The 16133-nt window shown below is 47.9% G+C and overlaps 1 protein-coding gene across 13 annotated transcripts in view; it reads left to right on the forward strand.

Annotated features, from left to right (window-relative positions):
• Window positions 1-15412, forward strand: part of CXXC5 (CXXC finger protein 5) — a 132709-nt gene extending 117297 nt beyond the window's left edge. For 11 of the 13 annotated variants that reach the window (XM_034779038.1, XM_034779041.1, XM_034779037.1 and 8 more), the window contains 3 exons: window positions 1327-2305; window positions 13867-13998; window positions 14434-15412. In XM_034779038.1, the coding sequence (XP_034634929.1) occupies window positions 1514-2305; window positions 13867-13995 (921 nt within the window). In that variant the 5' untranslated portion in view covers window positions 1327-1513 and the 3' untranslated portion in view covers window positions 13996-13998; window positions 14434-15412. The remainder of the gene's footprint in view (window positions 1-1326; window positions 2306-13866; window positions 13999-14433) is intronic. The other 2 variants (XM_034779046.1, XM_034779048.1) reach the window with 2 other exon arrangements.
• Window positions 15413-16133: the final 721 nt, after the last annotated feature.

The raw sequence follows: 16133 nt of genomic DNA on the forward strand, positions 1-16133 counted from the left end.
GCTGTCTGCAGACTGATTCACTATAGCAGGGTTTTCAAACTGCATTGCATCGTGACACACTTCTGACAACAAAAATTACTACACGACCCCAGGATGGGGAACAGAAGTCTGAGCCTGCCTGAGCCCCACCACCCTGGGTGTGGGGGGTCCAAAGCCCTGCTGCCCTGGGCAGGGGGCCTGTAATCTGAGCCCCAACACCCAGGGCTGAAGCCCTCAGACTTCAGCTTTAGCCCTGGGCCCCAGCAAGTCTAACACCAGCCCTGGTGACCCCGTTAAAATGGGGTTGCGACCTACTTTGGGGTCCTGACCCACAGTTTGAGGACCACTTCACTAGAGGGATTACATCAGCTCAGTGTAGGCTAAACCTCTGGGGTCTGCTATATAGAACGGAGAGGGACGTTCTCATCAGGAGAGGGACGTTCTCATCACGGGAGGGTCTCGTCACTTTCCTCTCTGCCTCCCAAGGCAAGCGTTCATTCTTAAAAAAAAAAAAAAAAAAAAGAAGAAGAAGAAGCAATCCCCCCTGCAGCTACAGGAACTCCTCGAGCAGCAGCAGCGCTCGGGCAGTGATTGAGAACAGGAGAGGGAGTCAGGCCAGAAACACAGACTGACCCATTTAGTCGCTGCCTGAGCTGGGTGAGACAAGGGAAAATGAATCCGCATAAATGGTGAAAACAGATTAGATTGCTGGGGCCTGGTTCTCTTCTCACACCAGCTGTACCCTAGTGCAATGCCATTGGGCCAGTCTCTGGCTCTGACCTGGCAACCTCAAGTCCGGCATTAAGAGAAATCTGTCTGTTTGGGTATGTGGCTAGGAAAAAGAGGGCATGGACAAGATGCCACTGTGTCTGACTGATCCTCAGCTGCAGGGACGGCTGCTGGGGATGTGGGAAGGAAATAGATTCAGTGGTGCTCTAGGGACTAGGCTAGCAGCCTCCGAATCAGGGCAGCACAAAGGTGACTTAAAGTCATCTTTCCTCACTTCACGGACCTGTGCCGAACACTGCTCAGCTGGAGGAGAGGATCTGGGCTGCTGGCTTCGGCAGGGTTCCTCCTCATTTCCCCCAGTGGGAAAGGGGAATCAGATCCTTGGCGCATTAGCAGTGCAGGGTGCTGCTAGTCAGCCAGGCCAGGCCATTCCTTTGAAATCCATGATGGTGACCCTTTAAACGTAACAGCATAGAGTAACTGATCCCAGTCTAGGTCCGTGCCCCATCGGTTCATTGTTAGTGGAGATGAGGCTTTCATTGCAGGGAGCTGGAGAGTGGCTTTGGAAAGCACGGTCACTTGTGCCACTGCTAACTGTCTATTGTTTTCTACTTCCAGAGCTGTATGTTTTGTACCAGCACCGCAGACGATGTCCCTGCACTGACGTTGCCCTGAAGACTCCTGCAGCAGCATTGGAAGGATTCCCCTGTTGATTATAATTATTTCAGTTTTTGGTGGTTGGTTGGTTAGTTGCTGCAGCGAGTGGGGTTTGTTTTTTTGGTTTGGTTCTGGTTTTTTTAACACCATGTCTAATTCTGGCGCCCCTCAAGACGCTGGTAACAAGCCCAACATGTTGGACAGAAATAACCAAGAGGACTCGCAACCCCCTGTCAACTCCGAGAGGAGGAACAAAAGTGGGATCATAAGTGAACCTTTGAACAAAAGTCTTAAGAAATCACGTCCGCTCTCCCACTACTCCACCTTCAGCAGCAGCAGCTTGGTAAGCGAACATTCAGAGAAAGGAACCTCCATAGCTAATGGCAATGAAGCAACAACTGTGGATAAAAGTCACTCTACCTCAAAGCACAAAAACATCTCTAGTATGCTGAGCAAATCAGACAGGGCGTCAGAAATCTCATCAGAAGGACAGATCAGCCTACAACAGTTTGCTCAGTCTACAGATATGCTCAAAAGAGTGGTACAGGAGCACATTCCTTTACCAAATGACCACGGGACTGGTATCTCTGATATGGAAGCGGTCTCAGCTGCAGAGACAATGAACAGCCCATCTGATTTTCCTTACCTGGGGGCTTTTCCCATAAACCCAGGCCTTTTCATTATGACCCCTGCTGGCGTGTTTCTGGCAGAGAGCGCGCTCCATATGGCTGGCTTGGCAGAGTACCCGATGCAGAATGAATTGGCATCTGCCATCAATTCTGGGAAAAAGAAACGGAAAAGATGTGGCATGTGCCCTCCGTGCCGAAGACGGATAAACTGCGAGCAGTGCAGCAGTTGTAGGAATCGCAAAACTGGCCACCAGATTTGCAAATTCCGAAAATGTGAGGAACTCAAAAAGAAGCCGTCTGCAGCGCTGGAGGTAACTGGCCTTAGTCCGACATCCTAACCTTTCTCTTGGTCTGCTGTCCTTTGGATGTTGATAGAGATGATAAAATCCTGGGGCTTTTTTCTTCTTCTTAACAATTCCTGCCTTTAGCATCACACACAAATTGTCAGCGATCCCCTCATGCTGATCGACTATATTCTGATTAGTAATTAGCAGTAATATCACCTGAAATAGGTCTTGCCATTATGATTACAATCCTCTGTAGATTTGTATCCTTTCTATTGACTCCTGTAGGGGCTTTTGAGTTTTATAACAGGGGGAGTGTCTCACTATTGTACCTTCCAGCTAGCTAGCCATTGCTTAGTACAATTCCTTGAGCCAGTAAGTGAATCATGGGATGAGGGCCTGATCCAAAGCCTTCTGAAGTCAGTAGTAGTCTTTTCGTAGACAGCAGTGGGTTTTGGAGCAGGACCTAAATTCTTGGCTTTTCATGGCAGGTCTCAAGGCAGTTACCCTGCCATTATCAATCCGTTAAACCTGTTTTTCCAAACGAGTGTTCCACTGTAAGTCATTAGTTTGCCCCTTGTTCTGAAAGGGAAGAAACAGGCTGTGGTTAATTCCTATGAAAATGATTGTGCTGTGTGCAAATTGTTAGGGGATGAGCTCTTGAAAGTTGGTGTGATCAACTGGGGAATGGCCACTTCATTTGGGAAACATGTCCAGTGCTGAGACAACCTAAGCTTACCTAGGGCTAGATTCTGAGCTTGATGACACCAATATGAATCCATTGAAAGAAGAGGAGTTACTCCAGATATACACTGGTGTAACTGGGAATGGAATCTGGCCCCTGATCTTTCCTTTTTTTATGTCTGGACTGTGGGCCAGGTCTGATAGGCTTCCTCAGTGTCCAGTACTGGAGCATGCTGGGTGTCTCCTGGGAGCTGCTGTCAGCCAGCAGAATCCAGTGAGAATCCAGGGTGCTCTGCTCCTTTCAGGATTGGGTCCTTAATCTTTACTTGGGCAAATGCTCTTTAAGATCACTGGGAGTTTAGTCTGAGTAAGGACTGCAGGATTCAGTGCTAGAAAAGAGCTGCCCAAACATATCCTGCTGGCTTGTGAAGCTGATTCCTGATGGAGTGCTAGTGCAGGGCAGATGGGTTATTAATCTGGAGCCCATATGCAAGGCAGCATGGATTGAGTTATCAGACATGCCTGAAATTCAACCAGAGCCTTGTGGAGCAAGGTCAGAACTCAGTTGTTCCCAGTAAACTTCAGCATAAATTATGTGAAAAGTTAGGCGTGAGTTAGGAGCATACAGTGCCTCTGGGCATGTTTCAGACATGAGATGACAATGAACTACTGTGCTTTATTAACGCCAACATGTATGCATCTATTCACTACTTTATCCATCCTTTAAATGAGGAAAGGTCAATAAAATTGGGGCTTGGGGGAATCCCTGGCGTGGGCGTTTTGTATCATCAGATGCTCTTCCCATAAATCTATCTCTGTATTTTGGCTTTTTAAAATAAAATCTCCTAGCCATGGGTGACCAGGGCTTCTGATGTTCAGCTGTGGAAGGACAGTTCACCCGCGGTCTAGTTTCTCGCTTGAATTTAAAATCCCAGAAGACCTGTTGTTTGGAAACGTTCTGTTGACCAGAGATGTTTTCTGATTCCCATGTGTTAGTTTTGTTTTGGTGGGGATGTGTGTAACACTTTATAAAGCCCTAGCACAAAAGCGATGTAGGTAGCAACAAAAGCAATCCCTTGCATGTCAAAGATACAACCTTGACCTGGAAGAGCTGTGTGGATACGAGGGAAATGAATCTCCCCGCTGCTTCTTGAGCAGAAATGGCTAAAGCGTGAGTGAGTGTTCTGTGCTGGGAGTAGTGACCACTTTTGGCTGGGCTGAGTCCTCTGAACAAAGTCCTCTGTATATTCCATTTAATTCACGGTCGATTTTTGGTAGCTTGACCACCGCTCAGGCTGTGTGCCTTCCTCCTGCTGCTGAAGATTGCTCCTGTGAAGCCAACAAAGGTTAAAAACACCTCAACCTCAGTGGAGGCAGCAAGATGTTGTACCAGGTTGCAAGGGTATTATGCAACCTCTGACGTCTTCTGAAGGAGAGAACTTACTGTTTTCTTAGCCACATTCTAAGTTTTCAATTAGCATCAGATCTGAATGAATAGTGAAGAGGAAAAAAATCTATTTGGGTGGTGGGGTTGAGGGGGACTGGTGTCTTTCAAAAACCGCTGTATTGCTAAATTATATTCTTGTTCTAATTTGCTGAGTCAGTGATCTGGAAAAAGGGAGAGGGGAAAAAAAAAGTTCATTTCTTCTGAAGAGTCCTAAAGCAGGTCAATTGATTCCACAGCTCACATTAGGTTGAAGAGGGTTTTCTTCCTGCAATATGAATTATATGGAAGTTAAATTGCATGGGAAGCCCTTTGAAAGCTCACCCATTTGATTTGTTTCCTGTTCTACGGCTGACTGGGAAATCGGACTTTTAATTTATGATTTGGGGCCTCTGAGTGGACGAGTCACTTTCTTTTCCGAGTGAATTTGGAATAACGCATAGATGTAGGATCGGTGACTCAACAGGAATTCCAGATGTGGTTAGGCGCATAGGCAGAAATGGATTGATAGCTGTCATTAGCTCTAAAGTTTCAGGTAAGATTCCATCCTTTGGAGAACTAAGGAACTTAGAGTCACCAAAATAGGGCAAAACCTCAAATGCTGTACATTTATGGCCACTCTTTCCATGACGTCGCCCCAGAAACTGCATTCTCATTCACACTGCTCACCTAGTTTGCAGTCCATGCGTGTAGGTAGGTGAAGACAGGGTGGCTGACTGTGAGCTGTGCCAGTGGGAGATGCAGTTCTCATGCTCTTTAAGGCGATCCAGTGTATTCTTCCACGCACTGGAGCCTGGTGGAGCTGAGGGCTGTGGACACTACAGATCTCAGCCTCTTCTGAAACTTTCATTATTTATCTCTTTCCTGATGAAAATATCCTCCTCTTAGATTTTGTCATCTCCATAAAGTCAGACAAATTTGGGAAGTCACCTGTGTTTTGCCACAATTTATTGGTGATTAAATCTTCCCCAACTTCAGCTGTCACCGTTGGCCAAAGCACTGCAACAAATTCACACAACATCACTGTGTCCTGCTCAGTTTCTTGGCTCGATAGCACCCCCTGGAGGTGGTCATGACTCCTGTTTTGAGAGCAGAGGCATTGCTGATGGTCTCTGTGCCCCAACAGCTGTTTCTCCATTGCTGGTGATGGCTAGACAAGGATGTGTTGTCCCGATGTTATTCTTGTGTGTCCCAATGTTGTTATTCAAAAATCTCTCAAGAGCCACACTTCCTCCCTTTCTGATCTGGCTGGGGAAACACTGGAGAACATACTCACATATGCTCATTTGAACAAACTCTGTGAATCCAGTTCAACGGCATCCATAACATTCTCTTTTAATTTTTGGTGACCTTTGGGCACTTCCGCCTTGTACAAGAATGTGTGTGGAAGTTTCAGGTCTCTTGTGAATACGAGTGCAAATATGTGGCCATCTTGAAATCTCTTTGAGTCGCCTCTCCTGTTGTACAAAAGGTTCTGTTATCCAATCAGGGAACAGAAACAAGACCATGTGACCTAGATGACCATTCACACATGCCAAAGGGCAAATAGAGAGAGGGAGTGAAGGGTTAGAGATCAGCCCATTGCCTGGGATATGTTCGTTCATGGTAGTGTTCAAACAGCTCTGAATAACAACCAATTGTAAAAAGCCTCCAGCTCAATGCCTGGTGCACACAGGTCTGATTCACTGCGACCTGAAGTGAGTTGGGCTCTGCCCAGGCACTGGCTTGCTCAATAGATGAGTCTAAGCACTTACATGACTCATTCATCATCTTCCTTCTTTATTCAGAGCCCCATCCTGAGAGGGGTTGAGTACGTACTTAGCACACACAACTACTGTGGGGAGTCAGGGGTGCTTGGCACCTCTCCAGATTGGGTCTCTTATAACCTTTCCAGACTCATCTTTGACCTGGAACTTCTTAATTTTCCTGATCTTTCTAGCACCTGTATTCCTCCAAACAAAGCCCTGAATTGGCCTTTCAGATCGGCACACCTGGCCCCCGGTTCAGTATGATCAGCTGAGCTGCTCCAAACATTATGTTCCGCAGAGCAGGCTGAATGCTGGAGGTGAGAGAGACCCCTGGGATCTTGGCACTTTTAGGTGCCTCTCCTGCCCATGTAGAAACCTGGGCCTGCTGTGCACTGGGAGTGTGTCCATGTACCACGGGTCAGCATGGCTGTGCACTGCCAGGCTTCAATTTGGGCAGGCAGCCCCTCAGTCCAGAGCCCTTAGGAACGAGGCAATGCAGGGCATGGGCAGAATGTTTAAAGACGTATCTTCACTCCATGCCATCTTTGGCCCCCGTGACTCCTCTTGTTTGCACTGGTGTCCCCAGCAGCATAAGGCCCGTGTGGGGTGTCAGTGAAAATCAGTCCCTCGGGAGGGTGGGGGGAGGCATGCACCTCCTGAGCTATCTGTAGAGCTGGCTTTTGGGATCCTGGTAAGCTCATGGCCCAGGCTTCAGAACCACATTGGTCCCCTGTTTTGTGAGATGACTTTAATTCAGAGGGTCACCAGCTGTCTGAACGTGCTGGTGGGGGCTGTGCTAGCTCTGCTGAACAGAGAGCAGCAGGTCCAAACCCAGGGAAAGACCTGCCATGCCCATTTTGCCTGGCCACCAAGTGGTGGGATGGAGGGCAGTAGCCATCCCTAGCCATAGGAAGAGAGAGTAGGTAAAGGAAAGCGTTTGGGGAAGGAGGGGAGAAAGACGGAGACTAACGTCCTGGAGAGCCCCCAGATCCTAGTGCCAGGCTTGGCTGTCTGCTGCTTTTCGTAAACCCAGCCATGCAGTGATTCTGGGCTGCAGAGCACGAGGCCTGGGTTTGATCCCACAGCCCTGTCTCTTGCCCTCTAGGCTGATAGGGACTGGGAGCGATAGGATTGCTCAGCTCCTAGTGGGTGGAACAACTTCAAGCCACTTGGCACAACCCCTGTGGCTGAGGCAGGGAAGGCATTAATGGGCTCCAGTCCCCGCTAGCCTGCCCTGGTCAAGGAAGGTTACGGTGGGGTAAGGCCCTGGTGGTTGAGGTGGGGAGAGGAGAGAGAAGCTTTTCCAGGAGAACTCCCTCCCGATAGCCAGCGAAAGGAGCAAAGCTGTGAATAAAAATATTACATTCAGTCTTTACGGTGGCATAAAATAAACTCCATCTCAGCATCGCCATTACCCTCCCTCTGCACGTCAGACTGCCTGAGGGACGGGGAGCCGCTAGGCCATGTTGGAGGAAGAATGAAAGGGCGGGAAAGCTCCTTGCAGCTGCACCCTGGCCTCCCATACATCGTGAATGAGGAACGAGGAAGTACCAGCCTCTGCGCATGGCCAGTACTTTGGGCTCTTCCCAGGTGAGGGCACCTCTCTTGGCTTGACATGGTTGTACCGTGGTTTTGTGGCCACCCCATGTGCGGTGTAGAGTGAGCTGTCGATCACGGGGGGGTGAGGAGCAGAGTGCGCGCCCAGCATGGCTGTCTGTCACCTAAAATAACCCCTCCCTGTCTGTTCAGTGACTCTGTTATCAACAGCCACGTTGGAATGGTCTTGGCCAACGCTTCCAAAGAGGGTTGCTGCTCTTGCAGTTCGAGCCATAGCATGGGCAGGACCATAGACAGCAGGTGCCGGGCTCCTCTGATGCCATCTGAACATAAGATTGTAACATAAGATCAGCCACACTGGGTCAGACCAATGGACCATCTAGCCCAGTGTTGTGTCTTCTGACAGTGGCCAGTGCCAAGTGCTTCAAAGGGAATGAATGAAAGGTCTTTTGCAAAAGATGTCTCTTCTTGAACTCCCGGCTGGGGCCCAGGGCTAGCCCTGCTCCCAAGGCAGCGCTTGCTCCTGGCACTGCTGACCAGATATGTCGCTAGCACAAAAGCATCTTTTCCCGATTGCTCTTTTGCCTCCTCCAGTGATTTGATTGCAAATTGCAGAAATTGTTGAGAAACAATGATTGTGCCGTGGTGCTCACTCAGCCCCCAAGATAAATTTGCCCAGGAAATCAGATGTGTTCTATGAGCAGGCAGGACCGGCTTATCGTCTTGTGAGCAAGCCAAAGCAGCTTGCTGTGGGCCCGACCCTGCATGGTGCTGCGCACCTTCCCCTCCCATTGCCCGAGACCTGTCTCTGTTTTACGCAGTCCCCATGTGGATGGGCCTGCTCCTGAAAACACTGTAGTCGTCATCACTGTCTATGCCATAGATAGATCCCACCAATCCAACATGCAGATGGGCACAGCACATCTACACAGCAGCATCAGGAACATGTTAACTGGGTTGGCCTGACCACAGCATACCATGTTATCCAGCCACAGTTGCACCAGTGGATTGTGGGACAATCTGGGCAACAATCTTATAGGTCCTCAGCTGCTAGGGCCAGAGCAGGACATTGTGGGGGGTTTCACGTGGGATCCCCTTGGACACAGGGAAGTGGAACTCACTAACCATTTGTGGGCACAGCAGAGGAACCACTCTAGGTCCCAGGTAGTGCCTGGCAGTTGTGCTACTGCCCTTCTTGTGAGCATGGTCAGAACGCAGCACACCCACATGGCTAGGCGTCATGCTCTCACCACGAGTAATCTTATGGCCTGGGTGCAAACTCACAGAACATCTGTGATTCTGATAGGCCCCTCAGAGCTTCCATACTTCCTGGGTTCAGCTGCCGGCAGGCCCCTGCTCTGCCTTGGCAATACCATTGCCTTCCTCTCTGGCAGGTGGTATTTCTGTCCTATATTGTGCAGCCATTTGAGTGTTTACATTTGGATGGAGCTTGAGAAGAAGAAAACCCCCATCCCCAAAGCGGGGTGAGTTGTGGATAGAGGAAAATGCTCGGTCCTTCCTCTCGAGGCAACTTTGAAAATCCCTGGTGGCACCTGAGCCTCAAGTTGGCATTTGTCCAGGCTCTAGGACATAAATCCAGTCCCTGAAGGGCTCCTGTGCATGGGCAAATCCTTCAGTTCTGGTTTGTCTGTCCTTGTATGGCAGGGAAGACGGTGCTGCTGAGCTGGCCTCTGGCAGGGTGCAGATTTCCTTCCGAAGCTGGCAAGAGGGGAGCCAAACCCCGAGGTCCACATCTACAGAGGAGATAAAACAACCCAAAGTGACTTTGCCCATACAAACATTTGCACACACAAGTGTTTGGGCTAAAAGGTGTGCGAGTTTTGCACACACCAGAAGTTAGTTGCACAAAAATGGACACTGTGCTGAGGCCCCTATGAACATGCAGCCCTGAGTGCCTGCAGCTTCCGTGCCAGGACTGCTCATCATCAGCTGATGCTTTGGCATTCCCCATCGTGCTGACTTGCTGCTGCTGTAAGTGGTCTCCCACCAACACCAGTGCCTGGAAAGACCTGGGCAAAGGACACTGGTTCTCAAGAGACTGCACCAGCCTCTTCCCTGAGCCTCCTCCATCAGTTTGCCTTTTTGTGCTGGACTGTTGAAGTGCTTTTCTTAGCATCCATCTTCTCCAACAGGAGATTAGTGGAGTCAGGGAAGCGTGCATGGACAGGCAGCTACCTGATTGAGGGTTTATGGCAACATAGGAATTGCCCTGCTCGATAAGCCTATTGGTCCATCTAATCCAATATCCAGCCCCTGGCAATAGTTCCTATCTGATGCTTCAGAGGAAGGGGGGAAACCCCAGCTGCTGCCCCGGGGACATCCCACTTAGATATGATCAGGAGCCAATGTTTCCTGACACCTGTCCTGATTCTTCCTTACCTGCAGGGACGGAAGCAGCATTCGTGCCATGTCAGGGTGGCCATAGAGTATTTTGTGGTACATGTCAGGCCCCGCCGGGTTTCCGATAAACACTTTTCTGGAAAAATACCACGGCTTCCTCCTGGGCAAAAAAAGAGAGTGCAGGAGTGGAGGGAGGGGGGCTTTTTGCAGGGCAGGTCGTTCTCCCCCCCTCCCCTTTGTCAAGCCTTGCCAGAGGCTGGATGTGTTTGCGCCAGTGGAACCAGTTTGGGGTGAAGATGGTTGTTCCTCACTAGCCCATCCTGTCCTCATCCACTTGGATGCTGCTGCAGCACTTCATAGTTGTCCTGGGGGAACCAGCCGTTCCCCATCAGTAGCCTCAGCCAGCTTGGCTATGCAGGAACGGAAGGAGAGGGATTTAACTGGTACATTTGGCTCCTGCATTACATCTCCACCAGCTCAGAATCCCTGCACTGCCCCTGGGGAGTCCTACATGCTAGCAAGTTTCATCTGGCATTGGTAAGTTTCCTTTCTTGCTGCCTTTATAGCAGGTAGTGCCTAGGATAAGCCTCCTGCCACTCTTGAGTAGGAGATCTCCCTCAGAATCCAGGCTGGAAGACCTGTAATCCCCGGTGAACACTCCTCTGTCTTGCTGTGTATCATTCACCAGTGGGTCCTCAGCACAATGTGAGCTTTGAAAATCTTTCATAGTTCAGTTCCCTTAGCTAATGCTGACTCTCTGACAGTCTCTTCTTTAAAGGGTGCAACTCAAAACTGGTCTCTTCTGATGTCTGTTAGTTCTCCCCATGTGCTGTGATACGGTGGGATCTCAGAAGGGTCAAGCCAGGTCTGAACTTGGAAGCAAAACCCAAGGATCAGCAGGTGATAGTTCAGGATACCCCGTGTGCAGCGCTCTTCCCTGAACATTGCTAGTGCTGCCATTCAGAGGTGATGTAAACCAGAGGACTTGACCGTTTGTGGCTGCTTAAAGATTCCATGGTGCGTTCTGCAAGAACCGGGGTATTGGCTCCAGTGTCCTAGGTCGGATAATTAATTTCTGCCAGCTGACATGCCTTTTGCAGTTTGAAATTAATAAGAGCATAAGAACAACCATATTGGGTCAGACCAGTGGTCCCTCTAGCCCAGTATCCTGTCTTCCGACAGCGGCCAGAGCCAGGTGCTTCAGAGGAAATGAACGGAACAGGAAATCATCAAATGATCCATCCCCTGTCGTCCACTCCCTACTTCTGGCACTCAGAGGCTAGGGATGCTCAGAGCGTGGGGTTGCCTCCCCGACCATCTTGGCTAGTAGCCATTGATGGAACTGTCTCCTGAATTTATCTAATTATTTTTTAATCCCAGTTATAATTTTGGTCTTCATAACATCCCCTGGCTAGGAGTTCCACAAGTTCACTGTGTGCTGTGTGAAGACATTCCTCCTCTCTTTCCCATCAAACCCCGTACTAAGTACTGGAACGGTACTATACACTAGCTGCATTCCCCGGACACTACATAAATGCAAGGGACTGCGGTGTAAAGCTGAGCTCTCGATAAGTTTGTCCTTTTAAGTGATTGGGTTTAATAAAGGTCATGTGGTTCAGAGGGTAAGGTCTCCGATTGGCAGATGACATAGTTCTAGTCTTGACTCTGTTGCTTATCTTGGGCAAGTCCCAGCTTTCTCTGTGCTGCCATCTCTCCATCTGTAACATGGGTGATAATGCTTGTGAGCTCTTTGGTAAAGCGTGTTACCATTGAACAGAAAACACTAGGTATTATCATTTAAATGTGGATGCATGCGCCATGATTCAATGTGCGTGTTGTTTGACAGGTGCCCAGAAAGGCCTGTTTGCATTGCTCATTTCTGCCATCTTGGGCTCTGTCCCTCGTTTTCTAATTTGCTGATTTCCCAAAGTGCTCCAGCCTAGCCTGGTTTTGAATGGCCTGAAATGAAGGGGAGGTTTGGGGCAGGCACAGCAATCAGCATGAGGCTAGGGTAGCTTTGTAAAGGAAAGTTACCTTGCCGTGCCAGCTGCACTGGGAAGGCTGGCCTGGCTTTTCTGTATCCGACTCAGTGGAAGCCGGACATTGTAATCTACATCAGACACAGGGGAAGTAGGAGCTTGTTCCATTGTGTCTGGAACTGTAAGTGGACGGCTGGAACAATCACAGAGCTGTTTTTCCAGATGCCCTTTCAGAGCAAGCATTCTCTGTAGCTCCTTCCCTCCCCCCGGTCTGTTGAGTGAAACCCTTCTAAGATGAGCCCTCGTGGGTGGAGGAGATATCCTTTTCCCAGGCAGACACGCTTCCTTTCTTCATATTAAAAACCGATGTCGCAGCGCCAGGTCAGGCAGTTCTCAGGCACGGTGAGTTTGTTGGGTCTCAGCTTGGTGCCGAGCGGTCCTTTTGTCCATATCACAACCGTAACCTTGTGGCTTCACCCAGCGGGAAACGAGGGTTGAGGTGCGACCTGCACTGAAAGCCAAATAACCGTTCTGCCTCTGGTTGAAAACAAACCTCCCTTTCTGTCACTGAAGATGTGTGTGGTAGCCAGGCAGAGCTGTTGAGAGTGACTGCCCGGTGAAATGCTGTTCATTTGAAACGAGAACGCTAATTAGTAGATGTCACCTGAATCTCACTTTGTAAGGAACTGTTTAAAAGATGCAGCAGAGATGCGGGGTTTGGAGAACATGATCCAAGGTATTAGCTTCAGTTACTAGCCCAGCTGATTGTTATGAAATCTGTGTGCGGATGTGATGGAGCAGACTTAGGCCAACTCTTTCTTTTCCTGCCTTTGAAATGCATCATTTTTTTATTAAAGCGCCTACAGGCTGAGTCCGCACTAGGGGATTTCCCTGTGGTGGAGGACGGCAGCAGCTGACCACAGCTTCGCTGAGAGCACAGACAGGACCTGTGCTCCAGAAGCGGGAGCTGAACCTGGCTCTGAGCAGGACTGGCAGTGCCCGCTGAGTTTCCCAGGCTAGAGGAGGCTAAGGAGAACTTTCCACAAAGGCCTCTGGGCCAGCATGCTCACCAGTTACTAATGTGCAAACACAAGCCCAAATTCTGCGGTGTGCTGAGCCTTTCTCAGTGGGCCCAATCCTGAAGCCCTCACTTCTTGCACACTCAAGCAGACTTCTCCCTGAAGTGAATGGGAGTTTGCCTGAGCAAGGCTGGATCCTGTTCCTTGGGGGCCAAATTTTCAAAGCTGGGGGGCCTAAAGTTAGGTTCCTTAGAGCCATATTCAAGACTATCTAGGAACAACCTGTTTTTCAGAGGTGCTGAGCACCTGCAGCGCCCATTGATTTCAATAGGATTTGATGGGTGCTCAGCACCTTTGGGAATCTTGTCATTTGGATTTAGGAGCTTGACATTAGGCAGCTGGGTTTGAAAGTTTTGGCTCAGGATTTGGCCTACTGGTTGTCAGGGGTGGTGAGCTCCATTCCAGATCGTGCCTGGGAGCTGCAGGGTACGTCAGGCAGCCGCCAGCCTTCCAGGACAGTGGGAGTGACTTAGTTAGTGACGGCAGAGCTCCCTGCACCCTGGTACAGTGTAGCACTCAGGGCCCCTTAGCAGTTGCTGACTCCCTTTGTGCCCTAATCAGCAGTCAGACAATGGGATGGTTGAGGGAGAAGTGGCTAGCCTGAAACAGGAGGAATTGTGCATTGTGTTTCCAAAGGCTTGTGTTCCAAAGGGGGGAGTGGGTTGATCCCCTACATTAAGCTACTCCCTCCCTCCTCGCATTACAAAGCAGATATTTTGTCTCCCATCCAATACAGATTTTCCTCTTTTGTGTGGACTTTTCTTTCTCTTTTTTCCCCCCACCAAAGGCTGCAACTGCTAAAAGGCGTAAGTCTCCCCCGCAGGACAAGTCCAGCTGTATAGTAACAGAACCCCAAAGACACTGAAATGTGAGTGCAAAGCGTGCCCCAGCAGGGAGGGCAGTGCACTCCAGACAAAATTTGCATGTTGTCATATGTTGCTTTTACTTAGCTGCTGCCTTTAATCAACTTACCAGTTGATTGTATTAGCATTACTGCCGGCTAATACCTCTTTGACAAGGTCCCTAGTATAAACATGGTGCTTCTTGGGGACACCTCCCCCCCCCCCCCGCCTAACAACCTGTCCGCAGGGCCAGATTTTGCAAACCCATCCTCATTTGGGCTTAAGCGGGACCTTGGGCTGGGATTTCATCCTTGAGGAGTAATGGGACTGATTTCACGAGGAAAGATTTCTGTGACCGGCCCCAGGGTTATGTGCAGAGCAGACATATTTAGTAGCAGTTGTGTTTCCCACATGCACCTGACTCTTAACGTGTCCCTGTTTTCTTTTCTCTTTCTTTCCAGAAGGTGATGCTTCCTACAGGAGCTGCATTCAGATGGTTTCAGTAGGAATGAGAATTCCAAAGCTCTGTCATCCAAGTGCAATGTCACTGCTTGCTTGTGTTGTCTCAGGCAAGGAATTTTTTGGCTGAAATGAATGGATGCACCTGTGTCTCTTTAGAACCAAAAATATTTTCTCGCAGATTTCATTCCTGTTTTTATATATATATTTTTTTTGCGTTTGTTTTAACATCTTCAAGTCCTAGTAAAACATTTAACTGCTTTTCAAATAATAATAATAAAAAAATGGATCTGTAAAGTACCAAGACTTAATAGACAGAGTATGGACAATCAGTTTCTTTCTGTGTTTTGGTGTTGATGTTGTTTATGTGTGGAAGATGCAGTTCTTGTGTAGAGAATGTAAATTTACAGTAACCTTTTAAAATCTAGTTACTAATAAGCACTACTGTAATTTAGCACAGTTGTTTAATTACACCCTCATTTATACTTTTTATTTGATTATTTCCCATCATAAAATAGAGTGGATAGTTTCTAGAATGCCTCAACTTCATGTTTATAAATGAGAATATGTTTAAAACGATGTAGTATCCCTTTTCCTAACCATTCACATATGTAAGTTTAACCAGCAAGAAGCTTGGTATTAAAGATGAAAGAAAAATTGCTGCAAAATGGGCAGTCTTGGAAAAAAAATCATTGTTAGTTTATTAATATAGAACAAGAAATACTGCATACAGGGAAAACAAGATCCTAATTGCAATGGTTTACTTATAGAAATCATTTTTATAAACTTACTGAAGTTAAAAGAAAAATAAAAAAAATTGCAGGACCTGTGCTGAAGCAGTTCTGAAAGCTAATATTTCTCTTATGTTCAAATCCCCGTTTCTCCAGCTCTCTCTACATCAGTAAATTGAAATGCTGTTTGTAATGTTTTAGCGATCCAGGCTGTTTTGTGAATAAAATGAATGCATGTTTTGTGTCATGATTTACATCTCGTTTTTTTCTGTCCATTTCTGTTGCACGCAGTTGTGGAAAAAAAAAAGCATAAAAAAATGTCCCTTTTGAATATGTCACTTCTTGTGTCATGGCATTTTCCTAAGTTTGCCTTTCTTGGCATTCAGGGTTTGGGGTGTATTTTTTAGTTTTTTTGTTTTGCTTTTGTTTTTTATCAGCAGATTAAAAAATAAATGAGTGAATTGTAAATGTTTGCCAGTGCAAATGGAGCAATCAATCATTTTTTCCCTAAGGTTGCATATGTTACATTTTTAACTGGTTAGCTGAATAGCACATGTTCTGCAAAATACATACTGTGTTAAATCTGGGTTTGTTACAATATACTTAGGAGTCTAAACTAAACTGTGCTAGGCTTGATCACTAGAATTTTCATTACAGGTAGCATGTGGACAACCAAACTACAGACTCCTTGGAAACTGACATAGGGTTGTTGGTAGTGGTGAGTTTGTTGGGGAATTGCCAACTTGTATCAGGTGATGGAATCAGCACTACAGTCCCTTGTGTAAATTGAGGCCAAATCTGATTGGAAGTGATGGGTGTTATTTTCAGAAGCATTCAGTGTTTGCCTAGAATTCGCCTCCCACTAGGTAACCATTGGCCACAATGGGAGCAGAGATGTGTCAACACTGATTGTGTTGACAGCCCCATCTTCATGGACATATTGTAACATGTGAATGGTGCATTTCTGAAAG

The sequence above is a fragment of the Trachemys scripta genome, chromosome 8 (assembly GCF_013100865.1).
Source record: "Trachemys scripta elegans isolate TJP31775 chromosome 8, CAS_Tse_1.0, whole genome shotgun sequence".
NCBI lineage: Eukaryota > Metazoa > Chordata > Testudines > Emydidae > Trachemys > Trachemys scripta.